The sequence below is a fragment of the Ranitomeya imitator genome, chromosome 5, assembly GCF_032444005.1.
Source record: "Ranitomeya imitator isolate aRanImi1 chromosome 5, aRanImi1.pri, whole genome shotgun sequence".
In the NCBI taxonomy this organism is placed as follows: domain Eukaryota; kingdom Metazoa; phylum Chordata; class Amphibia; order Anura; family Dendrobatidae; genus Ranitomeya; species Ranitomeya imitator.
This window is the reverse complement of record NC_091286.1, coordinates 149,345,675-149,373,410: the sequence shown is the minus strand read 5'-3', so window position 1 is coordinate 149,373,410 and position 27,736 is coordinate 149,345,675. Positions and strand designations below refer to the sequence as shown.

The window sequence follows — 27,736 nt, the reverse complement described above, 5'->3', positions numbered from 1 at the left end:
AGTCCATTAAGTTCAGGGCAGCGCCAGAATCCACAAATGCCATAACAGAGAAGGACGACAGTGAGCAAATCAGGGTAACAGACAAGAGAAATTTAGGCTGTACAGTACTAATGGTAACAGACCCAGGAACCCTCCTGGTACGCTTAGGGCAATCAGAAATAGCATGATCAGAATCACCACAGTAAAAACACAGGCCATTCTGACATCTGAATTTCTGTCTTTCTGCTCTAGTCAAAATCCTATCACATTGCATAGAGTCAGAACTTTGCTCAGAGGACACTGCCATATGGTGCACCACCTTGCGCTCACACAAGCGCCGATCAATCTGAATGGCTAGAGACATAGATTCGCTCAAACCGGTAGGCGTAGGAAAGCCCACCATAACATCTTTAAGGGTTTCAGAAAGACCTTTTCTGAAAATAGCAGCCAGAGCCTCTTCATTCCACTTAGTGAGCACAGACCAATTTCTAAATTTCTGGCAGTATAACTCTGCCGCTTCTTGACCCTGACACAGGGCCAACAGTGTTTTCTCAGCATGCTCTACTGAGTTAGGTTCGTCATACAACAATCCGAGCGCTTGAAAAAATGCATCCACACTCAACAATGCCGGATCCCCTGTTTCAAGAGCAAAAGCCCAGTCTTGAGGATCACCATGCAGTAAGGATATGATGATTTTTACTTGCTGAATGGGATCACCAGAAGAACGGGGCTTCAAAGCAAAAAACAATTTGCAGCTATTTTTAAAGTTCAAAAACTTGGATCTGTCCCCAAAAAACAAATCAGGAGTAGGAATTCTAGGCTCTAGAGCCGGAGTCTGGACAATATAATCTTGGATACTCTGTACTCTTGCAGCAAGTTGATCCACACGAGAAAACAAACTCTGAACCTCCATACCAGAGCATATATCCAGCACCACCCAGATATCAAGAGGGAAAAAAAGACAGAACAGAGCACAGAAAAAAAAAATGGTTCAGAACTTTCTTTTCCTTCTTTTGAGATGCATTTAATTCATTTCTGGCCTGCTGTACTGTTATGACCTGGTGGTTAAGAGGCCACACTGATATGACCTGGTGGCTAAAACGCAACATGGAGCGAGCTCTGAGAAGGTGGTATCTCTACTGACCGCAGTCCCTAATCCTAACAACAACACTAGAAATAGCCGTGGGATGTTCCTGACTCTCCCTAGACACCTCTTCACAGCCTAAGAAATAACTACCCCTAAAGAAGGAAATAGAAAGCTATCTTGCCTCAGAGAAAACCCCCAAAAGGAAAGATAGCCCCCCACAAATATTGACTGTGAATGGAGAGGGAAAAGACGTACATAGAAATGAAAGCAGAATTCAGCAAAGGAGGCCAATACTAAACTAGATAGACAGAGAGAAAAGGATACTGTGCGGTCAGTATAAAAAATTACAAAATCCACGCAGAGTTTACAAAAATGAACTCCACACCGACTCACGGTGTGGAGGGGCAAATCTGCTTTCCCAGAGCTTCCAGCTAGCCTGAATAAGACATAGTGACAAGCTGGACAAAAAGAGACATATTTGCAAAGCAATAGAGTCCAAACAAATGGAAAAACAAAAACTAGCAAAAACTTATCTTTTGCAGACAAGGACTGGCCATATGAAAATTCCAAGGAGAGAACCAAGTCCAACCAAGAACATTGACAGCAGGCATGGACTACAGGAGGGAGCTCCAGAACGGAATTCACAACAGGGGCCCCGATGCGCGTATCGCAAATGCTGCTTCCTCGGGGGGGCGCATAAGTCAGGTTCTACCGACCCATGTATATGGGATTTTCCCTTAACATTTTCACTCATGTGTTGATGGTAGCATAGCTATATGGGGTACCTTGCCATACTAAGTCTGCACTAGGTACTTTATTTGTACTTTGACGTGTACGTAGTATCTCCCTGCACTTGGTTAGTATCTGAGAGCTTCCATTTTGTGATCTTTGTTACCATCTGCCCGGTTATTAAATACAATCATAATAATTATTCTTTATACGAATTTTTGCACTGCTCTAATTTATGATGTATGCTACTTATATGCAGATATATATACACCCGTGGTAGGAGTACAATTGATTTTCTTGCTCTTCAGTTTGGTATTACGTCCGTGTGTGGCACTAGTGTCTCCTTTCTGTTTTTCTATTGCATCTAATTATTTTAGTTTCTATTTGTATTATTTATGTACTTTTTATATAGTTCTCTCAATAAAATTGTTATTATTTTTTTAGCTCGAGTGTCCATTCTTTTTTTTGGGTTTCTATGATATTTGTGATGGCGGAGCATTTACCTCCGGTGCCCTCTCTATAGGTTTACCATTCTTTTTGCAATTCTGGCTTTTCTAGGACATTAGTTCCTCTCAGTCCTCAGTTAGTGGTCACTGGCATTGGCAAAAACACTTCATGCCCCGCTTGGACTGCTACTGATTTGAAAGGGGGTCCTTTATCACAACTCAGCTTCTCAATTTAATTCCCATAGTCCGTTCCGGATCCAGTATTGTTTCAGGTGTCTCTGCAAGGCAATTTGTGGAGTTTTCTGACTTGCAACATTTTTCCAGTGCATGGTCCTCAACTTGTGGGACAGTAGTCCATCTAAAGTCTCGCAATACATTCATGCCAAAAATCATTGGAACTTCAGGGTTTATTGCATACTGTACCATTACCACTTATTTCTTTGATAATTCTCTTCCCCATATCAAGATGTCTGTCTGCCTCACACCCACCAAAGGTATAGGCAGACTACTGGCCACTCAGGTGGCACTACCCTCTTGTTGTATGGAGAGGAAGTACTTTTCAAACACCAAACTCACCAATTTGGTTACTTAAGATTCCCAACCAGATGGGTTAACTGTATTCCATTTTATGTTGCCACCACAGGACACTTTCCCAACAAGTCTTTCATTACTAGAAAATGGCTTGAATCGACATCTCCTTCTGTGGTTTGTCCCGCAACCACAGGATGATCTAATTTAAATTATTTTGACTACTAGTCCAAAACCAGCTGGGGCAGTTACTGGCAAAATGTCATTCTTGGCTTTACTTCCAGCATTGCCACCTTTCATTTTTCTACTAGTGCTTGTTTTTGGCTCTGTGTACCTTTGAGATGTTGGTGCCCAAATCACCACTGCTTCTTCTCTGGCTAATGGTGTGTCTTGCATGTCTTTCATCACTGACTCAGAGGTTGCAATTTGGGTTAGCAAACATTTATTTACCTCTGGCATCACTTCTAATTGCCTGATCACTGGAATTGTGATGACTTGTTCTTTCTCAATTGCCAACAGCTGTATTCAGCACCTACAGTTAGGTCCATATATATTTGGACAGAGACAGCATTTTTCTCATTTTGGTTATAGACATTACCACAATGAATTTTAAATAAAACAATTCAGATGCAGTTGAAGTTCAGACATTTAGCTTTCATTTGAGGGTATCCACATTAAAATTGGATGAGGGGTTTAGGAGTTTCAGCTCCTTAACATATGCCACCCTGTTTTTAAAGGGACCAAAAGTATTTGGACAGATTCAATAATTGTAAATAAAATGTTCAGTTTTAGTACTTGGTTGAAAACCCTTTGTTGTCAATGACTGCCTGAAGTCTTGAACTCATGGACATCCCCAGACGCTGTGTTTCCTCCTTTTGATGCTTTGCCAGGCCTTCACTGCAGTGGTTTTCAGTTGCTGCTTGTTTGTGGGCCTTTCTGTCTGAAGTTTAGTCTTTAACAAGTGAAATGCATGCTCAATTGGGTTGAGATCAGGTGACTGACTTGGCGATTCAAGAATATTCCACTTCTTTGCTTTAATAAACTCCTGTGTTGCTTTGGCTTTATGTTTTGGGTCATTGTCCAGCTGTAGTATGAAATGACGACCAATCAGTTTGGCTGCATTTGGCTGGATCTGAGCGCACAGTATGGCTCTGAATACCTCAGAATTCATTCGGCTGCTTCTGTCCTGTGTCGCATCATCAATAAACAATGGTGACTCAGTGCCCCTGGCAGCCATGCATGTCCAAGCCATCACACTGCCTCCGCCGTGTTTTACAGATAATGTGGTATGCTTTGGATCATGAGCTGTACCACGCCTTCGCCATACTTTTCTCTTTCCATCATTCAGGTAGAGGTTGAGCTTGGTTTCATCTGTCCAAAGAATGTTCTTCCAGAACTGTGCTGGCTTTTTTAGATGTTTTTTAGCAAAGTCCAGTCTAACCTTTTTATTCTTGATGCTTATGAGTGGCTTGCACCATGCAGTGAACCCTCTGTATTTACTTTCATGCAGTCTTCTCTTTATGGTAGATTTGGATATTGATACACCGACCTCCTGGAGAGTGTTGTTCACTTGGTTGGCTGTTGTGAAGGGGTTTCTCTTCACCCTGGAGATTATTCTGCTATCATCCACCACTGTTGTCTTCCGTGAGCGCCCAGGTCTTTTTGCATTGATGAGTTCACCAGTGCTTTCTTTCTTTCTCAGGATGTACCAAACTGTAGATTTTGCCACTCCTAATATTGTAGCAATTTCTCGGATGGTTTTTTTCTGCTTTCGCAGCTTAAGGATGGCTTGTTTCACCTGCATGGAGAGCTCCTTTGACCACATGTTTACTTCACAGCAAAACCTTCCAAATGCAAGCACCACACCTCAAATCAACTCCAGGCCTTTTATCTGCTTAATTGAGAATGACATAACGAAGGGATTGCCCACACCTGTCCATGAAATAGCCTTGGAATCAATTGTCCAATTACTTTTGGTCCCTTTAAAAACAGGGTGGCACATGTTAAGGAGCTGAAACTCCTAAACCCTTCAACCAATTTTAATGTGGATACCCTCAAATGAAAGCTGAAAGTCTGAACTTCAACTGCATCTGAATTGTTTTGTTTAAAATTCATTGTGGTAATGTCTATAACCAAAATTAGAAAAATGTTGTCTCTGTCCAAATATATATGGACCTAACTGTAAGTGTAATTGTAAGGTCAGGTTCAGACTTGAGTCCCTCTCTTAGGGTTTTCCACAGTTACTGATCCCTGAGGCCCAATACAAACTGATTATGTACAGTAGCACAACTCCATTGTGAATGGGAGACCTAATTTCCTTCTCTTCTGAGGCAAAGCCATCAGTTCCTGTAAATTGTTAGCAAACTGCTGCAGGTCCTGCAGACCTGTTGATGTTCGGGTCTGTCCAGTTCAGCCAAACTTCATAAAAAAGTTCAGTTCGGGTACCAGAGCGGTACTCAAACTCGAACCTGAACCTGTAACCTATTCAAAAGAATGGTGGCCATAATAACCGGTGGTTCCAACGCTCTCATCTATGTGAAAGTATGGGAAACACCGGCTCTGATTGGCAGTAACTTTACATGTTACCACCGGTCCCATTGCTGCGGTTCCCACTGTGTCACACAAATGACAGGGTGTAAGCCAGCATCTGTGACCAGCAGTGAAAAGATTACCGCCAGTCAGATGTCAGGTGGCATACGCTGCTCTCATCAACGTATGCCTTGTCTCACTGATAGCAATGGGAGCAGGTGTACACTGATGAGAGTATTCACCAGACAGCGCCTGTCCATCAGTGAGATAATTAGCGCAGTGCATGAGCATTTTAATGTACATGTTGTGACAGAGTCACTGGTGAAGTTATGGAGGGGAGATACGTGTCACTGCGCATGATCGTGTCAGTGATGTAAAACCAGATTAGTTTCCTCCAGCACACAGCGTGTTGGGACAGTATATATAAAATTATATAATGGGCTAGTTTTAGTGGACATTCATAAAGCAGGAGGGAGACTGTCCACGTATCTCTTCCTGAAAACTGCCAGAACCTGTGTGATGTCAAAATCATGGGATCAAACACATGATATAGGAGTCACAAGGTCAGGGCTTAAATGGCTGACTGGCAGAGCTTCCAGTGTTCAGTGGTTCCTGGAGAGAGATGACTCCAGAGAGTGGTATGCTCTAACTGAATGGTGCACATTGTTATCGGTTAGCGGTCTGATCCCACTAGGAAAAGGACTGTGTTTTCTTTCTTTTGCTTTGCTGTCTTGCCCTGAGGGCTGTAAGGTGTCAAGTTCCCGCGACTGCACAGGGGGAATCGCGAACCATGTCCGCTGTGGTCTCCCATTCTCTTCCAGCTGCAGTGGAACCTGCTCAGCAGAGACATCGGTCCCAGCATCTGGCTCTAGCTGATACTGTGCGGCTGGTTACTGGTGTCCTTCCAGGCTCAGCCAACTTAACCAGTACTGATTAGCGGCGAGCAGGCGCTCCTGGGACTAAGTCCTGCTTTTCTTCTGAGCATTCTTCTTCTCAACTTTGGGAGCTCCCTTGGTTGCCCTCACCAAGAAGGGAGCAAATCCCAAATTGTGGTCGAAGGAGGTCTCCAAGGCCTTTCTCTCAATTAAGCCACACTTTGCTAGCGCTCCCATTTTACATCGCCCCGATGTTGATAAACCATTTATCATAGAGGTGGATGCCTCTTCTGTCGGTGCTGGAGCAGTCCTCTTCCAGAAGGATGCTCAAGGTCGGAAGCATCCTTGCTTCTCCTTCTCCAAGACTTTCTCACTGGCAGAGAGGAATTATTCCACTCTCTTATTCACCCAGGCAGCACCAGTCTGGCGGACGCTGGCTGGGCTTCACCCAGTTAGCTGCTATCTGAGCTCCACTCAGGTAGTGGGTCCCTGACAGGGGTGGGATTCTGTCAGAGGCCTAGACAGAAGGACACGGAGCTGCGCCTGCTTACCGATGCGGCAGCATCCTAAGAAAGAGACATTGAAGGGAATTGTGTTACAGAGAGTGAGAAACGAAGTAATAGCAAAAGGAGAGGAAACCAGAAGGAGTTCTGCCCTGTAAAAGGCTGCCTCCTTCTGAGGCACAGAAGCCGGTAGCCGGAACACCGAGGGAGTCATCGTCTCGAAGCCTGGCTCCAGAGACCGGCAGGACAGCTAATTCCATATTAGTTGCCCGACCTTTTACCCAAGAGGCACGGTGGCAACTGTGGGGGCCGGGGCATGCTAGAGTCCCTGTAAAAAGCCTCAGGCCATCAGTCATAGGGGTTGTTCCTATCCATCTGGGGGATAGAGAGAAAGACATAACATCTAGAACACCAACAACAGTTGTGAGGACCTTTTGAGAAGCTCAGCAGTAAGGTAATACAACACCTAGGCGCTAGAGGAAGGCTTTTGATTTCCACTTGGAGAAGGGGACTCTGGATTTGCCTTCAGACTGGCTGGACTCTGCCTGCCCTGTGATCTGGTGCTTTGGACTGTGGATGCTGAACCTTCAGTAAAGGTAAAGAGACTGCAACCTTGTGTCCTCATTCTTCACTGCGCCTTACATCATTCACCATCCACTCACTGGTAAGCCCTGGGGACACACTCCACCTGTGGGAAGGTACACCATCTAGCTGCCATAACATCACCCCAGTGGACCCCTAAGCAGCGTCGGTAACCCTGACCGAATACCACAGTTGGCATCACGAACATTATCTCTTTAGAGACCTTTCCCTCCATTTACAACGGATGCCCCTAGGGCCACGGACCGGGTCAGCTACCGTGACATCCCCCTTGAGAACCGAAGGGCCCAGCTCCGAGTACCCCACTGCCCTAATGGGGGCGATCCAACTAGCCATGAAGTTGGCCTTTTTGAAGTGGAGACACCTCCTGGAGGGGGCTCTCTATCCCTTGCAAGTATTCACCAACCACAAAAATTTGATATATTTACAAACCACCCAGCGGCTAAACTCTCACCAGGCCAGATGGTCCCTGTTCTTCTCCCGGTTCCACTTCACCCTCCATTTTTTCTCCAGGGAGAAGAACACTTGTGCCAATGCTCTCTCCCGCTCCTTAGTGTCATCGGAGGAGGAGGAAAAGCCTAGGCTAATTGTCCCTTCAGAGAGCCTGAGGACCATGGCCCCAGTTTCTCTAGAGTCTGTGCCCCCGGGCAAGACTTTTGTGCCATCCAATTTGCGACCGGAGGTTTCTTGGGCTCACTTGTCCAGTGTGGATGGACATTTTGGGACCAAGAGGACATCCGAGCTCCTGGCGAGGACGTACTGGTGGCCACATATGGCCCGTGATGTCGGAGACTCTATTCAGGCGTGTGTCTCCTGCGCCAAGAATAAGTCTCCTTGACAATGGCCTGCTGGGTTACTTTACCCCCTGCCGGTGGTGGACAGGCCCTGGGAAATGGTCGGGATGGACTTGGTGGTGGGCTTACCCAAGTCCCTTAGCTGCACCATTATTTGGGTAGTCACCGACCATTTTTCCAAAATGGTGCACTTGGTGCCTCTTCCACGGTTTCCTTCTGCATGGGCCTTGGCGGCATTGTTTATTAAACATGTTTTCCACCTACACGGTATGCCAGACAAAATTGTCAGTGACCGGGGTCCCCAGTTTGCGTCTCGGTTCTGGAGAGAGCTTTGTCGTCTACTCAGCATCGAGCCAAATCTCTCTTCAGCATACCATCCTGAGATGAATGGGTTGGTAGAGAGAGCCAACCAGACTCTGGTCACATACCTGTGACATTTTGTTTCAGCCAGGCAGGATGACTGGGAATCCTTGCTACCGTGGGTGGAGTTCGCGCTGAACAATGCTGTAGCCAACTCCACTGGGCAGACCCTATTCTTCCTTAACTACAGCCAGCATCCGCGGATTCCTGTGCCCATGCCCGTGTCTTCTGCCGACTCCAGGGTGGCAGACTGGGCTGTGGAGGCACGTGACATTTGGGACCACACACAGGATACCATCTTGGCCTCCAAGGAGAGAATGAGGACCTCCGCCGATACACATCGGCACCCCACTCCGACCTCTGCTCCTGGCCACTTAGTGTGCCTCTCCGCCCGTAATATCAGGCTGCGAGTTGAGTCCACTAAGTTTGCGCCTCGCTACTTAGGCACCTTCAAGGTTCTGGAACAGGTTAACCCTGTGGTCTACCGTCTGGCCCTTCCACCACGCCTGGGTATCACCGATACTTTTCATGTCTTTCTCCTAAAGCCCGTTCACATGTCCTAGTTTTCTGAGTCATCTGCCGGGAGATTGGGTTCGTCCACGGACAATTACGAGGTGAATGCTATTATGGGGTGTAAGGTGGTATGTGGCAAAAAATTCTATTTGGTGGATTGGAAGGGTCATGGCCCAGAGGACAGGTCCTGGGAGCCTGTTGAGCACATTTGGGCTCCGCAGCTCATTGCTGAATTCGAGCTTAGGGAGAACCAAGGAGGGGGGTAATGTTAGGTGTCGAGTTCCTGCCGCTGCACAGGGGGAATCTCGCACCATGTCCGCTGCAGTCTTCCATTCTCCTCCAGCCACAGTGGAGCCTGCTCAGCAGAGATGTCAGTCCCAGCACCTGGCTCAAGCTGATACTGTGTGGCTGGTTATTGCTGTCCTTCCAGGCTCAGCTTTCGTAACCATTACTGATTAGTGGCGAGCAGGCGCTCCTGGGACTAAGTCCTGCTTTTCTTCCTCTGAGCATGCCCAAGGGACGACTTCTCATTGGAGGTCGGGGGTCACATGCTCAGGTCCTGTAGCAGCTCCAATTGGACCACTGGGAAGGTCCTGGAGAACTTCCGATATAAAAGGTTTGCATGGCCGTACGGCTAGTATAAATCAGTTATTGTGTGTGTGTGGATGTATGCCTGTTCTGGTGAAAGCTCCGAATCATATCCATCCCTAGTGTTGATGACTGCTCGTGAATGTTGGAGCTATCTAGAGCCAGTTAGTGCCATCCAGCACTAGGCACAATCTAAAGCGACTATCTGCAGCTTTAGCCAGTGCAGCACCGTGCGCAACCAGTGTGCTTACCTGTCCCTACTTGGGTGGTTAGTGGTGTCCGCCAGAGCGGCGCTGCGTGCATTCACTCTATTTTGTGTTTGCCCTGTCACCGCAGTTTCAGTACTGAACACAAGTGGTCTAGAGGGACTCTAACCCCGCGACTTGGAGCAGAGTTCTGTGACTCAATACCTGCATTTCCTCTGCGGTATTGCAGTCCTGTGATGCAACAGGGTTCGCTTCATTCATACCGGGTGTAGCTAACCCATGTGTGTTTTCGTTATACCGCCATTTACTGTCTGCCATTACCTAGCAGCTGGTATCACCCCTGCACAGTGGACCCCGGGCTGCGAACGCACCTTATTCCATCTTTATAATTATTTGGTGCGTTCCGCCAGTGCTAACAAGGACTGTGTTTACTTTTAAACTTGGTTTATGCTGATACAATAAACCAAGCATTTTCTTAAAGAGACGGTGTTCCTGATATACCTCTGTGTCCAAACGAGTGAAGCGCTCTACCACAATGTATTTAACTAATAAATAAAAGACAAAATAGCGTGGGTTCCCCCTAATTTTAGTAACTAGCTGAGGGAAAGCGGACAGCTGAGAGCTAGTGTTATTATTCTGGGACGGGGCAGTATACATGGTGTCACAGGTTTACTGCGACAGAGAGGAGCCAGTAGATCACAGCATCTGATTTCTCCAACACCTGCACTACTTAGAAGCTCTTCACCTTCATACTAAACGGTGTACATTTCTTTAAATAATGCAGGGACTAATCTGCTCAGTTGAGAGCTCCTGGAAGCTTTCCTGCATTAAGGCTCAGTTGTGCACTGTTACCCACTCCCATCTCCTATATAAACTGGGTCCTGGCTAGCACTCACTGTCAGAGGTGCTTATACTGCATAGCTGTAGGTTGTTGTTGGTGGCTGTTGTTGGAGAAGGCATTTGGTGCATTTATCTCTGACTGTTGCTAGGTTTTGAGTGTGTGATAATTCCCTTTCTTCTCCTACTTTGGTTTATCCCCATTCCACTCCCCCGTGTTTACCCCTGTTGTTTATGTGTGTTTATTTGCATGATTGTTATTTTCTTTTTTTCCTGTTTCTAAAACCTTGCTAGTCTGGTTGGTGTATTACAGTACACTACTAATCTCCTCTTCCCTTGGTGGAGGCTGGGTACACACTGAGGGCGGATTCAGGAGCTAAGGCAAGGTAAGTGGAATCGGCATCTTCACCATCAGAAATAATCTGGGCAGCAGGGCAAGCTAGGGTGCTCCTATCGTTGGGGACAGGGAAAGAGCCCCTGGTCCTGGGACACCAGACAACAGCGTTGGGACACATGTGGCATCCCAGGCACAAAGTTGTCTGCATAGCCTTTCCTGGTAATTAAAATGGGTTGAACTCACAAAAAAATGACGTGGGGTTCCCCCTATATTCAATAACCAGCAAAAGCTAAACAGACAACTGTGGAATGATATTAATAGGCTGGGAAGGGGCCATAGATATTGGCCTCTTTGCAAACTAAAAACACCAGCCCTCAGCCATCTGAGAAATGGCACATCCATTAGATATGCCAATTCTGGCTCTCAGCCTCGACTATTCCCACTTGACCTGGTGCGATAGCAAATGAGGTAATAGTTTTGGGATTGATGTCAACTGTGTAGTGTCCGCTGACACCAAGCACAGGATTTAGTAATGCATAAGCATCTATAAGACACCCCATTACCACCCCCATAATCAAAAGTAAGAAAGACACATTCAGAAAAAAGTCCTTTAATTGAACAAAACACTCCCCCCACAATAACCATCTTTTACCCATTTATTAATGTAAAAATAAAAATAAAAAAACAAAGTTATACACACCATTCTGCTGATAATCCATAATGCTGATGTCCCATAGCGATTACCAACTCTGCTATATCTGGTTGCATTGCTGAACGGTGATAACAGTATCTTACCACTCAGGCTGGCAACCAGCTCACATGGAGGTGAGCGTGAGGAAACTGCTGTGTACGACTGCTGGTAACGTCATTATGGTTATTGCTAGTCACAAGCATGCACATTCTAACGATTAGCTCAGTGTCATATGATTGCCAAGCTGAGCAGTAACATACTGATGTTACCGCTCAGCAAAGCAACCCAATGAAGCAGTGTTGGGTATCATCGTGGGACATCAGCATTATGGATTATCGGTGGACAGGTGAGTATAACTTAGATATTTTATTTTTACATTAATAAATGTAAAAGAGGGTTGGGAGTTTTATTCAAATAAAGGACTTTTTCTGAGTCTTTATTACTTTTTACTTACTGGGTTAGTAATGGGGGTGTCTGATAGATGCCTCTCTATTACTAACCCCTGGGCTTGATGTCAGCAGGTATTACACAGCTGACATCAACCCCAAAACTATTACTCTGCTTGCCAACACACCAGAGCAAGTGGGAAGAGCTGGGCAAAGCATCAGACTTGGAACATCTAATGGATGTGCCTTTTCTTGGGTGGCTGCATACTGCTATTTTTAGGCTGGCAATGGCCAATATCCATGGCCCCTTCCCAGCCTGTGAATACCTGCCCTCAGCTGTCTGATGTAGCTTGACTGGTTATCAAAAATGGGGAGGATCTCACGCCGTTTTTTATCAATAATTTATTTAAATAATTTTAAAAACGGCATGGGGACCCCTCTACTTTTGGTAACCAGCCAAGATAAAGCTGACAGCAGAGTGCTGCAGCCCGCAGCTGTCAGCTTTAACTTCACTGGTTATCAAAATTAAGTGAGACCCCACGTCTTTTTTTTAATTAATTGTTTTTTTAATATGATTTGCTGATCAATCACATACCAATACTTGACCTGACTGTGATGGGCTGGAAATGCCCACAAAGGAAAAGCTTGTTGATTGGCTGTGCTGCAGCCTTTCAACAAGCTTTGTTCGAGCTGTTAAAGTTGAACAGTAACAAAGAGTTCAGAGAGAATTTTGTGTTCAGGATAGGGACTCTAGGTGTCTGCGGGTCCACCCATCTCTAATATTGGGCAAAAAACTCCTTGCTTAATTTGACTCCTGCTTCATCAGCTACATTGATGCTGCTGGAGAGGTCTGCTGTCCCCACTAGTCACTTTGATGCAGTCAGCTATTATCTTTCCCTCTGTTTGTCCCCCAGGACACACATTTTGACCTCTGCATCTGACAAAATCTTCCTTCAGTATATGGAAAAGAAAAGTTCCTAGGTTTATTACGAGGTACTACAGAAAGATTTTGGTTCCACATATGCCATGCGTTAGACCACCCTGAAGTTTTTCTAGAAGGTCCAAGGTAATATGGATTTGATGGTTTATTTAAAATAGTAATGCTTTTGTACACACTATGTATAAATAAAAAAATATAGTTGGCTGACCTTATTTGGGGGCTTAGTAATAATAAAAATGAAATAACACAAGTGAATACTATATTCCGCAGACATTGTTTGAAATTATTGGAACTTTTCTTAGCTCTAAATGATTCATTAAAAAAATCTTATTTTAACAACCTTTGCATTGTGGGGCGTTGTCTGTCCAGGTTCCATTCTGCTGACATAGCCTACTGCTTGGACCAATGAGTTTGTAGCCAGGATCACATGTATAATGAACCTCATGTTCTGCAAGATATTTTGAACCAAATTTTCTGCCATTCTCAGGAGCTTCCAGTAGAGGACAAGAGACTGAAAAAAAATTATAAACCAATCAGATATTTTCTGCATATCTTAGTGTTTCTGTGTTTCAATGTTTTCATAGTGTTGCTCTTATGTATGCTCTGTATACATTTTTAACTTGCTACATTTGGGGTCCTAATGCAATCTTTCTTCGTTCTTAAAAGGGATTTTCCCAAGATCAATCTCAAGGACGCTTCCTACTTCATGGGAGAGGGGTGGAGGCAGGGTGCTTCTCAAAATTTAGAGTTGCACAGTCTCTTTAACAAACAGCTCGCAAACTCTGCATTAGTTGCCTAGTAGACTGGCCACCTCAGATAGGCTGCAGCTGTGCCTAGTAAACTAGGCAACAAGCAGTAAATTATAGAATTTGAAAATCACTCTTTTCTTAATGTCGCTCTTCATGTTGCTTAATCACTTTCTGTGTAATTAATTCCTGTTAGTATACCGTAGTGAGTTGGAAATTGACTCAACAGACAGGCTGTCTTCTAAGTAGATAAATAAAACTTGCCAATAAGACTTTAAAACATTTTAATTGGATTACTAACAGCTTTAATACTGTTAAGAACACAAACATAATACAGTATCTGGCCAGTATTCTGAAGAGCTTGGATGACATTTTCCCTCAACATTTCAAAATAGAAGGTGCTGTTGACATGACATTGTCACCAGATGTCGGTAACAACCCATCCAATCCACACAGGTAAATAAATCAAATCATAGATGTCCATAAATTATGTGTAATAATGAGAAATTACACAGGTAGAAAGTTTAGAACATACTTACTGAAATGTATTTAATGCTTTGTACAAAAGCCTTTGGTGATGGCAGCTTCAAGACGATGCCTCCTGTATTGAGAAACTAGTTGTACACATTACTCAGGTGGGATTTTGGCCCATCCTTCCACACGAACACTCTTCAAATATTAAATGCTCCTTCTATGAACTCTGAGCTTTAGTTCCTTCCATGAATGTTCTATTAAATTCAGATCACGTGAGTAGCTGGACCATTCTAGCAGCTTTATTTTCTTTCTCTGAAACCAATTCCTTGGCTATGTGTTTTGGATCAATGTGTTGCCGAAATGTCCACCCTTGTTTCATCTTAATCATCCTGGTAGATGGCAGTAGATTTTAATCAAGAATATCTTGGTATATTTGTCCATTTATCATTCCTTCAATTATATGAAGTTTGTGTCATATGTACAAGTCTTTCTCTGTCTTCACTTCAGGAACCAGACATTTCCTGCTTCCAGCTCAAACCACCACACAGCAAGCTGCCGGGAGAAAGGACTAGTCCAAGTGCACACAAATCAGAGTGGAGCATTGTCTCTTAAAGTCACAGTGTAATTCAGTTTTTAGCAGGGGCTGACCCCTTACACTTGGACAACTCTTCTGATAATTCTTTTCACTACTTTGTCTGAAACCTTGCGGGAGCACCTGGTCGTGGCTGGTTTATGGCGAAATGATGTTCTTTCCACTTCTGAATTATGGCCGCAACAGTGCTCACTGGAACCTTCCATGGATTAGAAATTCTCTGACCAATGTCATCAGTATGTTTTGCAACAATAAGGTTGCAAGCTCACTAGTTTCACCCATCATGAGATGTTTCCTCTGTGATACCTTGGTAATGACACCCCTTTTTTTAGGCCATCATTTGAACCAAATTTTTCGCCAAGTGGCAGGATTGCTATCTAATTTCTGATAGATTTCAGCTGGTGTCATGATTTTCCATGACTTTTTGCACTTCTCTATCTTCATGCATTCAAACGTTTTTCAATGTGCCATTTCTCATTATTACATATAACTTAATTTATGGACATCTATGGAATGATTTCTTTGCCTATGTGGACTGGATGACATGTTACCGATATCAGGTGAGAATTTTGTCAATAGCAACGTTAGAAATAAATTTACTTAGAAAATTGAGGATGTGGTCACTTTTACATTGCCATTGTGACCCCTACCAATGTCTAGGGTAAGAGGTACCCTGCTATTTTTGTTGTATTAGCATTTCAAAGTTTTTTCAAGTCAGGCATATACTGTAGATATATTTTTACTCTAAAAAAATAAGTGGAGCAAAAGTATAGGCATACCAATTCTCTACCATGTGGGACACCACTCTTTTCATGTAATCAGTGGGATTTACATCAGTTGAATTTGTTACTATTTGTTATCATAATGATATGTTACCATTGGCTGTGATGAGAGAACCCCTTCAACAGATTAGATGAGCACGAGCACCAGCAATATGGGGGGACTGTTATATACATTCAAACATCTATTATAAACATTTAGATATCTAATACAGATCCTAGAGTATAGATAACACTTCCAAGAATACAAATTTCTAAAGCAAGCTTTATACAGACACTGAGAGGGCAAGCAACTTCAGCCCTCAGACTTATGATCTAGCCTCTGAACTACTATATGTCTCAAGAACAATGCAGTTATCTTTACAATATGGCTGAACATTCATATTATACCATTCTCCAAATGTGAAACTGCGTGCTGTTATTTTCAGGGGCTTTGTATAAAATTTTAATTTTACCTCCAAATAGCAGAATTTAGGAAGTAAAGAAAAATATAACTCATTTTTTAAATTTCCTGACGTCTCAGTATTGTTAATCTAAGGAGCCCAACTTGTCTATGTTTAGACATAGCTAGCAGCTCCAGGAAATCACTGGCTGAAGTAGTTACTTGTATGTGCTGGAACTACAAAAAACGCTGCTGCTGACAATTATTGGACAAGTGTTCTTGTATTGGAATAGACTGTCACAGCTCCATCAGATGAAAATGAGGGTAAAATGTTATGAAATTGTCATTGTTCAACAGAACTGCATCTACTACAATCAAAAACGAAAGTTAGTAATTATTACTTCTGTATAAATAAATTAATGTTCACAAAGACCTTTCTCAAAGCTACTAAGAAAAATAGGTAAAAATGCCTACCATCTGCCATATACTATTTAAAGGTAACCTGTCATGTCAGATAAAGACAATAGCCTGAGATATAGGGCTATTCTGTAGGTCAATATCATTATGTAGGTGCCTGGCTGCAGTACTAAAAGGGCAGCATATGGGAGAAAATGAACTTATTTCTCCCAGGAGCCGCCAGCTTACAGTCATGCAGGTGTGCCCAGAGCAATTAGAGTCACCACTCACACCACTGAGAGCGGAAGCTTGAACCATGTCTCGACACAGACTGACAGTCGGCTCTGTGCTGGTGCACTGCTGAGCCGGCTGTTGGTCAGTGCATAGGCTTTCTTACAGACAGTGCTCACAATGGTGTGGGCGGGGACTGTAATTGCTCTGGGCACAGCTGCATGACTGAAAGCCAGCAGTTCATTTTCTCCTGGGTCACGCACGTTCAGTACTGTGGCTGGGCTATTACCTGCATATTATTCTCAATATCGGCTGGCTAGTAGCTGGCTATCGGTGATGACAGGTTTTCTCAAATACTGGTGTCTTCTTACATGGCTGAGGAGCTTTTGCCCTCCCTGAAGCACTAGGACATACAGTGGGGCAAAAAAGTATTTAGTCAGTCAGCAATAGTGCAAGTTCCACCACTTAAAAAGATGAGAGGCGTCTGTAATTTACATCATAGGTAGACCTCAACTATGGGAGACAAACTGAGTAAAAAAAATCCAGAAAATCACATTGTCGGTTTTTTTAACATTTTATTTGCATATTATGGTGGAAAATAAGTATTTGGTCAGAAACAAAATTTCATCTCAATACTTTGTAATATATCCTTTGTTGGCAATGACAGAGGTCAAACGTTTTCTGTAAGTCTTCACAAGGTTGCCACACACTGTTGTTGGTATGTTGGCCCATTCCTCCATGCAGATCTCCTCTAGAGCAGTGATGTTTTTGGCTTTTCGCTTGGCAACACGGACTTTCAACTCCCTCCAAAGGTTTTCTATAGGGTTGAGATCTGGAGACTGGCTAGGCCACTCCAGGACCTTGAAATGCTTCTTACGAAGCCACTCCTTCATTGCCCTGGTGGTGTGCTTTGGATCATTGTCATGTTGAAAGACCCAGCCACGTTTCATCTTCAATGCCCTTGCTGATGGAAGGAGGTTTGAACTCAAAATCTCACGATACATGGCCCCATTCATTCTTTCATGTACCCGGATCAGTCGTCCTGGCCCCTTTGCAGAGAAACAGCCCCAAAGCATGATGTTTCCACCACCATGCTTTACAGTAGGTATGGTGTTTGATGGATGCAACTCAGTATTCTTTTTCCTCCAAACACGACAAGTTGTGTTTCTACCAAACAGTTCCAGTTTGGTTTCATCAGACCATAGGACATTCTCCCAAAACTCCTCTGGATCATCCAAATGCTCTCTAGCAAACTTCAGACGGGCCCGGACATGTACTGGCTTAAGCAGTGGGACACGTCTGGCACTGCAGGATCTGAGTCCATGGTGGCGTAGTGTGTTACTTATGGTAGGCCTTGTTACATTGGTCCCAGCTCTCTGCCGTTCATTCACTAGGTCCCCCCGCGTTGTTCTGGGATTTTTGCTCACCGTTCTTGTGATCATTCTGACCCCACGGGGTGGGATTTTGCGTGGAGCCCCAGATCGAGGGAGATTATCAGTGGTCTTGTATGTCTTCCATTTTCTAATTATTGCTCCCACTGTTGATTTCTTCACTCCAAGATGGTTGGCTATTGCAGATTCAGTCTTCCCAGCCTGGTGCAGGGCTACAATTTTGTTTCTGGTGTCCTTTGACAGCTCTTTGGTCTTCACCATAGTGGAGTTTGGAGTCAGACTGTTTGAGGGTGTGCACAGGTGTATTTTTATACTGATAACAAGTTTAAACAGGTGCCAGTACTACAGGTAATGAGTGGAGGAAAGAGGAGACTCTTAAAGACGAAGTTACAGGTCTGTGAGAGCCAGAAATCTTGATTGTTTGTTTCTGACCAAATACTTATTTTCCACCATAATATGCAAAAAAAATGATAAAAAAACAGACAATGTGATTTTCTGGATTTTTTTTCTCAGTTTGTCTCCCATAGTTGAGGTCTACCTATGATGTAAATTACAGACGCCTCTCATCTTTTTAAGTGGTGGAACTTGCACTATTGCTGACTGACTAAATACTTTTTTGCCCCACTGTATATGATTGCTAAGGTTGTGCCCATTTTTTGTTACAGTACTAAACAACTATATTGTGGTAAAGTATACTTTAATCCAATATATTTTATGCTGCTTATTTTATTATTAACACTAACCTGGCTGTGGGTCCGGGCCACCTTTGTTGACAGTGTTTTGCAAATTATTAAGTCTGCTTTTCATAATACGGATTCCTTCTGCAAATCTTGTTTCTTGACCCTTTAAGAATTGTTGCATCTGTTTGATGACAGTCAGGACTTGCTGCTTGTTGGGACAGTTCTGAGATTAAAAATAAGCATCGTTATTAAATTTCAATATCATATTAGCATTTTATGCTGTGAAAAAGTGGTAAATGTTAAATTCAGCAAAGAATGAATGATCTAAAAAGAAAAAGGCCGTGACCAATTAGCGATGGGCACAGTCCGGCCGCGAATTTGCCCCTTCCTACTCTCTGTCAGTGCCCCCTCCATACTCACCTCCAGTCAGCGCTCACACAGGGTTAATGGCTGCATTACACCTCATTATGCCGCGGTGTAACACAGTCCGTTAAAGCTGCTATTAACCCTGTGTGACCAACTTTTTACTATTGATGCTGCCTTTGCTGCATCAATAGTAAAAAGATCTAATGTTAAAAATAATAAAAAAATAAAAAATCATTATATACTCACCTTCCGGCACCTTTCCCGCTCCTCGCGATGCTCCAGGCCATGCATTGTGGTCTCGCGAGATGATGACATAGTGGGCTCGCAAGACCGCTACGTCATCCTATCACGAGACCGCAATTAGTTCTTGGGACCAGAGCGTCGCGAGGAGCATCGCTAAACTCCTCGCCTGGATCCGGGGGCCGCTGGAAGGTGAGTATATAGCTATTTTTTATTTTAATTCTTTTTTTAACAGGGATATCATGCCCACATTGCTATATACTACGTGGGCTGTGTTATATACTACGTGGGCTGTGTTATATACTGCATGGGCTGTGTTATATACTACGTCTGTGTGCTATATACTATGTGGGCTGTGCTATATACTACATCGCTGTGCTATATACTACGTGGGCTGTGTTATATACTGCGTGAGCTGTGTTATATACTGTGTCTCTGTGCAATATATTACGAGGCTGGGCAATATACTACGTGGCTGTGTTATATACTGCGTGAGCTGTGCTATATACTACGTGAGCTGTGCTATATACTACGTAGCTGTGCAATATATTACATGGCCTGTGCTATATATTATGTGGCCTGTGCTATATGCTACGTGGCTGTGCTATATGCTACGTGGGCTGTGTTATATGCTACATGGGCTGTGTTATATGCTACTTGACTGTGGTATATTTCTCTGCTGTATCTGTGCATCATGAATCGTGGTATGTGTTAAAGAGAGGGGGCCGACTGTGACTCTTTCGCCCGGGGCCCTCAAAATCCTGGAGCCGGCCCTGGCTTCATTAATTGGTCACGCCCAGCCAGCCGCGAACAATCAGTGACAGGCGCAGTCCAGCCGCGGATTGGCGCGGAATTAGAACCACGCTTCGCTAATTAGTCGCGCCCGGCCGACCGAATCCTGTGTATTAATTGCATTATTCTGAAAACTTCATAAATAAACTACATACATATTCTAGAATACCCGATGCGTTAGAATTGGGCCACCATCTAGTACAAGTATAAGAACATTGTGTCTAAAGACTTTTACCTTTAACCTCTTTCTGACCTCGGACGGGATAGTACGTCCGAGGTCAGATATCGCGCCTTGATGCAGGGCTCCGGCGGTGAGCCCGCATCAAAGCTGGGACATGTCAGCTGTTTTGAACAGCTGACATGTGCCCGCAATAGCAGCGGGTGAAATCGCGATTCACCCGCCGCTATTAACTAGTTAAATGCCGCTGTCAAACGCTGACAGCTGCATTTAACCGGCGCTTCCGGCCGGGTGGCCAGAAATGAGCGCATCGCTGACCCCCGTCACATGATCGGGGGTCAGCAATGCTTCTGCATTGTAACCGTAGAGGTCCTTGAGACCTCTATGGTTACTGATGCCGGCCTGCTGTGAATGCCACCCTGTGGTCGGCGCTCATAGCACACCTGCATTTCTGCTGCATAGCAGCGATCTGATGATCGCTGCTATGTAGCAGAGCTGATTGCGTTGTGCCAGCTTCTAGCCTCCTATGGAGGCTATTGAAGCATGGCAAAAGTTTTAAAAAAAGTTACAAAAATGTGAAAAAAAAAAAAAAAGTTTAAATCACCCCCCCTTTCACCCCATTCAAAATAAATCAATAAAAAAAAGTCAAACCTACACATATTTGGTATCGCCGCATTCAGAATCGCCCGATCTATCAATACTAAACGTAGCGAGAAAAAAATTCGAAACGCCAGAATTTCGTTTTTTTTGGTCGCCGTGACATTGCATTAAAATGCAATAACGGTCGATCAAAAGAACGTATCTGCACCAAAATGCTATCATTAAAAATGCCAGCTCAGCATGCCCTCACCCGACCCCAGATCCTGAACAATGGAGATGCTACGGGTATCGGGAAAATGGTGCTTTTTTTTTTTTAAGCAAAGTTTGGAATTTTTTTCACCACTTAGATAAAAGAGAACCTAGCCATGTTTGGTGTCTATGAGCTCGTAATGACCTGTAGAATCATAATGGCAGGTCAGTTTTAGCATTTAGTGAACCTAGTAAAAAGCCAGTCAAAAAACTAGTGTGGGATTACACTTTTTTTGCAATTTCACCGCATTTGGAATTTGTTTCCCGTTTTCTAGTGCACGACATGCTAAAACCAATGATGTCGTTCAAAAGTACAACTTGTTTAGCAAAAAATAAAAAAATAAGCCCTCACATGGCCACATTGACGGAAAAATAAAAAAGTTATGGCTCTGGGAAGAAGGGGAGCAAAAAATGAATAAGGAAAAATGGAAAATCCCAAGGTCATGAAGGGGTTAAATTCTCAGCATCACTCACCATTACTTTTATTTAAAAGTCATTTATAAGCAACAAATTGTTTGGTGCCTGTGAACTGTTCTTATATCGTATGTGTTCTGCCCATTTATGCTCAGTTAGGCCAGTCTCACACGTCCAGATAATTCCGGTACCGGAAAAATCGGTACCGGAATTATCCGTGTCCGTGTGTCCGTGTGCTTACGTTGAACATCAGTGTGGCACACATGCGACAGCACTAGAGTTAAGCGCTGTCCCCTGCATGCGGTGCTGAAGCCGGTATTCATCCCTTCTCTCCAGCAGCGTTTGCTGGAAAGAAGGAATGTATAATCTTTTTTTTTTTTTAAATAAAGTTGCCGGTAATCTGCCCCCTCCCACCCCCTGTGCGCCCTCCTGCTGGCATTAAAATACTTACCCAGCTCCCTCGGCGCTTACATCCCCTCAGCGTCGCAGCTCTTCCTGTATGAGCGGTCACGTGGTGCCGCTTATTACAGTAATGAATATGCGGCTCAACTCCCATGGGAGGTGGAGCCGCATATTCATCACTGTAATGTGCGGCACCACGTGACCGCTCATACAGGACAAGCAGCGACGCTGAGAGGATGTAAGCGCCACGGGAGCTGGGTAAGTATTTTAATGCCAGCTTAGGCGCACAGGGGGTGGGAGGGGGCAGAATACCGGCAACTCTATTTTAAAAACAAAAAAAAATTTAAAAAAAAAGATTATTCATTCCTTCTTTCCAGCAAACGCTGCTGGAGAGAAGAAATGAATGGGGCTTCAGCACCACACGTGGGGGGGGAGACAGCGCGTTGACTTTAATGGGTCCGTGTGATCCGTGCGCTCCCACGAACACTGACATGTCTCCGTGTTTTGCAAACGGACACACGGTCTGTGAAAACACGCTGACATGTGCAGAGACACATTGATTTTAATGTGTCTACGTGAGTCAGTGTCTCCGGTACGTGAGGAAACTGTCACCTCACATACCGGAGCCACTGACATGTGAAAGAAACCGGCCTAAGAGAAAGCATTGGTAGTTTGACACTTGTTACATCCCGTAAGAGGTGATATGTTATCCTTTTATGATGTTTAACTATGTTTAGCACAATCTGGCAGCATTCTTACAGATGCAGGTGTCTTCCCCTTTAAGTTCAGTGTGCGTGTGGGAGCATTCCCTGCTCCTCTGTGAAGGAGACATGTTTTAAGACAAGCCCGGACTCCATGCAAACAAGACACATGTCTCTTGCTTCTGTTCACCTCTTAGGCTGGCGTCACACTCATTTTGCACATGTAAACCTCCGTATGTAATCAGTATGGCATCCGTACTGCGAGATTTTCTCGCCGGCTTGCAAAACGGACATACAATGGATCCATGGGCTCAAATATTCATGAAAACACATATACAGTCTCTCTCTCTCTCTATATATATATATATATATATACATATATATATATGTATATATATATATATATATATATATAATACAGCGCTAGATAGCTTAAAAGCCTGTAATTCAATTGCCGGCTTTTGCTATCTCCTTCCTAAACCCGACAGGATATGAGACATGGTTTACATACAGTAAACCATTTCATTTCCCTGATTTTTGTACATATTCCTCACTAATAATGTTCCAAGTGTCTGTGTGTAAAATTTTGGGGCTCTAGCTATTAAAATAAAGGGTTAAATCACGGAAAATATTGGCGTGTGCTCCCGCGCAGTTTTCCCCGCCAGAGTGGGAAAGCCAGTGACTGAGGGGAGATATTAATAGCCTAGAGAGGGACCATGTTTATTGGACCCCCCCTGGCTAAAAACATCTGCCCCCTGCCACCCCAGAAAAGGCACATTTGGAAGATGCGCCTATTCTGGCACTTAGCCTCTCTCTTCCCACTCCCCTGTAGCGGTGGGATATGGGGTAATAAAGGGTTAATGTCACCTTGCTATTGTAAGGTGACATTAAGCCAGGTTAATAATGGAGAGGCGTCAATAAGACACCTATCCATTATTAATCCAATTGTAGGTAATGGTTAATAATACACACAAACATTATGAAAAAAGTATTTTATTGAAATAAATACACAGGGTGTTGGAGTAGTTTATTATACTCTCAATCCAATTGAAGACCCTTGTCACCTGAAACAAAGTGAAAATAAAAAATCAATAATATCCCATACCTTCCGTCGTTCAGTCTTGTCCCACGCTGTAAATCCATCTGAGGGGGTTAAATAATTTTACAAGCAGGAGCCTGCTAATGCAGCCGCCCCTGCTGTAAAATCTGGTGAATGATAGGAAAACAGGGGAACGTAGCTACCTAGACTTGCGGTGCTGCACCCCCTGCTGGCATAAACTCGGATGAACTCGAGCATGGGAAAATATTCCGAAAATTTGTAAAATTATTTAACCCCTTCAGATGGATTTACAGTCATGTTGTAGTCACTGTTATATTTTTGTTTTAGTACAGGTTTATTGTGCTCTGTAATCCTCCATCTTAGTTATGCAAATTGCCTCTTCAGAGAAAAAGAGGACTTGAACTCTATAGCTCCACCTATTTGAAGTAGCGATCCTACAAGTCACAATCAACCTTTTAACGAGTCTTGCAATATGACTTAGGATAAAAGCCAAATCAGTATCTCAATTCGCTGACACGGTGTTTCGGGCTGTTGGCTCTCGTCAGTGCGAAGCATGAGAACTAATTTGGCTAGGTGAGAGGCTTTGGACTGAGATCTAAGGGGTAAGGTTTCTCCTTGTGGAGAGTGCCATGCCAGCTCTGGCTTGTCAAGGTAAGGCTTCTTTCACACTTCCGTTTTTACAATCTGCACAGGATCCATCAAAATGTTGAAAAAAAACCTGGTGTGCTGGCCCCAGCTGCCAAATTATCCTCAACCAGTTCCCACAATCAATCTCTTCTGACCCAGCAGTCTTGACTATAAATTTAGAAACATCCTTAGGGGTGCATGCATGTGGGGGTGCACGCAAGCGTCCCAGAAGCAAAGCGTCACAAAGATAAGCGTCGTGATACAGCAGTTAGCAGTTATGGCAGTTAGTCAGGGCAGGAGTCAGGTAACCCACACTCTGCACTCCCTTCTATCCATGTGCTTTATTCCTATCCTCCTATGTTCCCTTGCAATCCACTTTCACAGACCAATCTCCACTCCATCACGACTCATATACATCAGCTCTTTTCTCCTTCCCTCTCTCATGTACAGCTCCCATGCACTTCTCACCTTCTTGAAAAACCTCAGTCCATCTTGCCCAAACACACTGCACAAAAAAAACTTCATACAATTCCAAAAACTACTTGCTCTTTAATATTCTTCTCCTACTGATTTCAGGGGACATCTCCCCCAACCCCGGTCCACCATCCACCAACCTCAACCCCTACCCTACCTCACATCGAAACCTTAATAATCTTACTAATATTATTTGCACTCCTTTATCTCCTTCTTTTAATTGTGCCCTTTGGAATCCATGGTCTGTATGCAACAAGCTTCCTTTCCTACACAATTACTTCCTGAAAAACTCTCTGAATCTGTTGGCCCTCACGGAAACCTGGATTCAGGATTCTGACACTGTCTCTCCTGCTGCCATTTCCCATGGTGGCTTACAATTCTCCCATTCCCCGAGACCGACAAACAGACCTGGTGGTGGTGTCGGCATACTCCTGTCCCCACAATGCACTTTCCAAGTCATCCCCCCAGTTCCATCACTTTCATTACCTTCTTTTGAAGTCCACACCATCAAGCTCTTTCGTCCCCTCTCCCTCAGAGTAGCGGTCATATACCGGCCCCCAGGCTCACCCACCCACTTCCTGGACCATTTCTCTGCCTGGCTGCCGCACTTCATGTCCTCAGAACTACCAACCCTTATCCTGGGAGACTTCAACATCCCCATTAACAACCCTACTTCCACATCTGCATCCCAGCTTCTATCACAAACCACTTCTCTAGGCCTCTCACAGCTCTCAACCTCTGAAACACACAAAGACGGTAACACCCTGGACCTGGTTTTCGCCTGGCTCTGCTCAATCTCCTACTTAGATAACTCACCACTTCCCCTCTGTGACCACAACATTCTCTCCTTCACACTCACAAATCCTCGCTCACCCCAGCACCCTCCTACCTACCATTCAGTCAGAAATCTACAAGCCATTAACCCTCATACACTTTCAGACTCCCTACACTCATCATTGTCCACAATCTCTTCTTTTTCCTGTCCTGATCTGGCTGTACATCACTTCAATGACACTCTTAGGAGCACCCTTGACCAAGTAGCGCCCCTCACCCTCAGAACCTCCAAACACAGAGTGAAACAGCCCTGGCTCACATCGCAAACCTGATTTCTCCAGCGATGCTCTAGGTGTGCTGAACGCTTATGGAGGAAAACATGCACACCAGAAGATTTCATACACTTCAAATTTATGTTAAGGACCTATAACTCTGCCCTTCACCTCGCCAAACAAACCTACTTCACCACCCTGATCTCCTCACTATCCAACAACCCCAAGAAACTTTTTGACACCTTTCACTCCCTCCTCAGGCCAAAAGCACATACCCTATCACAAACATTTGTGCTGATGACCTGGCCTCCGACTTTATAGAGAAAATAGACAATATCCATCAGGAAATCCGCTCCCAATCACCAAGTTCAGGACTCCCATGCCTTCCTGCATTTCCCCTGGCTCACTCTCCACATTCGATCCCATCACAGAAGAAGTCTCCAGGCTCCTCTCCTCTTCTCGTCCGACTACATGCACTACCGACCCCATGCACCACCGACCCCATTCCCTCACATCTCCTCCAGTCTCTCTCTCCAGTCACAACTCATCTATTTACAATCTTTAATCTCTCCCTCTCCTCTGGCATTTTCCCCTCCTCCTTCAAACACTCTATCATTACTCCATTACTAAAGAAACCCACCCTCGACCCATCCTGCACAAACAACTACAGACCAGTCTCCAATCTCCCCTTCATCTCTAAACTCTTGGAGCACCTGATATACTCCCTCCTTACCCGTTACCTCTCCACTCACTCCCTCCTAGACCCTTCACAGTCCGGTTTCTGCCCCCTACATTCGACAGAAGCTGCACTCATCAAAGTGACCAATGACCTTCTGACAGCAAAATGTAATGGTGACCACTCTCTGCTCATTCTTCTCAACCTTTCTGTAGCTTTCGACACTGTTGACCATCCTCTCCTACTCTCTAGGCTCCAGTCACTAGGCATTAAGGACACTGGTCTCTCCTGGTTCTCCTCCTATGTTTCTGACCGCTCCTTCAGTGTTCTGTTCTCTGGCTCCACTTCATCTCCTCTTCCTCTCACTGTCGGGGTACCTCAGGGCTCAGTCCTTGGCCCCCTTCTCTTCTCTCTCTACACGGCCCCAATTGGACAGACCATCAGCAGATTTGGCTTTCAGTACCATATTTATGCTGATGATACACAACTATACACATCATCCCTTGACCTTACCCCTGCTGTACTACAGAACGCCACTGACTGTCTGTCTGCAGTCTCCAACATCATGTCTGCTCTCTATCTGAAACTCAACCTCTCCAAAACTGAACTTCTTCTGCTCCCGCCATCTACTAACCTCCCTAAATCTGATATTTCCCTCTCCGTGGGTGGCACCATAATAACACCCCGACAGCAGGCACGTTGTCTGGGTGTTATGTTTGACTACGATCTCTCCTTCACCACCCATATACAATCTCTTGCCCGCTCGTGCCACTTACACCTAAAGAACATCTCTAGAATCCGCCCTTTTCTCACCATGGAAACAACAAAAACCCTCACTGTCGCCCTGATCCCCTCCCGCCTGGACTACTGTAATGCTCTATTAATTGCCTCCCCCTCACTCGACTTTCCCCTCTCCAGTCCATCCTTAATACAGCAGCCAGGGTCGTCCATCTGGCTAATCATTACTCGGACGCGTCCGCTCTTCGCCAGTCATTACGCTGGCTGCCCATTCATTACAGGATACAATTCAAAGTACTTGTTCTCACCCACAAAGCTTTCCACAGTGCGGCACCCCCTTACATCTCTTCCCTCATTTCTGTCTATCGGCCTAACCGACCACTGCGCTCTGCAAATTACTTTTGATTAACCTCTGCACTAATCCGTACCTTCCACTCCCGACTCCAAGACTTCTCCCACGCTGCGCCAATCCTCTGGAATGCTCTACCCCAAGATATTAGGACCATCCACAATTTGCATAGTTTTAGGCGCTCGCTCAAAACACACTTGTTCAGAGCGGCCTATCACATTCAGT

At 44.5% G+C, this 27,736-nt stretch overlaps 1 protein-coding gene across 1 annotated transcript in view; it reads right to left on the bottom strand.

The window, feature by feature from the left end:
* Positions 1-27,736, bottom strand: part of FBLN7 (fibulin 7) — a 335,652-nt gene that overhangs the window by 137,021 nt on the left and 170,895 nt on the right. Inside the window, exons 2-3 of the mRNA XM_069769216.1 lie at positions 18,663-18,822; positions 13,269-13,439 (exon numbers count right to left, since the gene is read on the bottom strand). Coding sequence (XP_069625317.1) covers positions 13,269-13,439; positions 18,663-18,822 — 331 coding nt within the window. The remainder of the gene's footprint in view (positions 1-13,268; positions 13,440-18,662; positions 18,823-27,736) is intronic.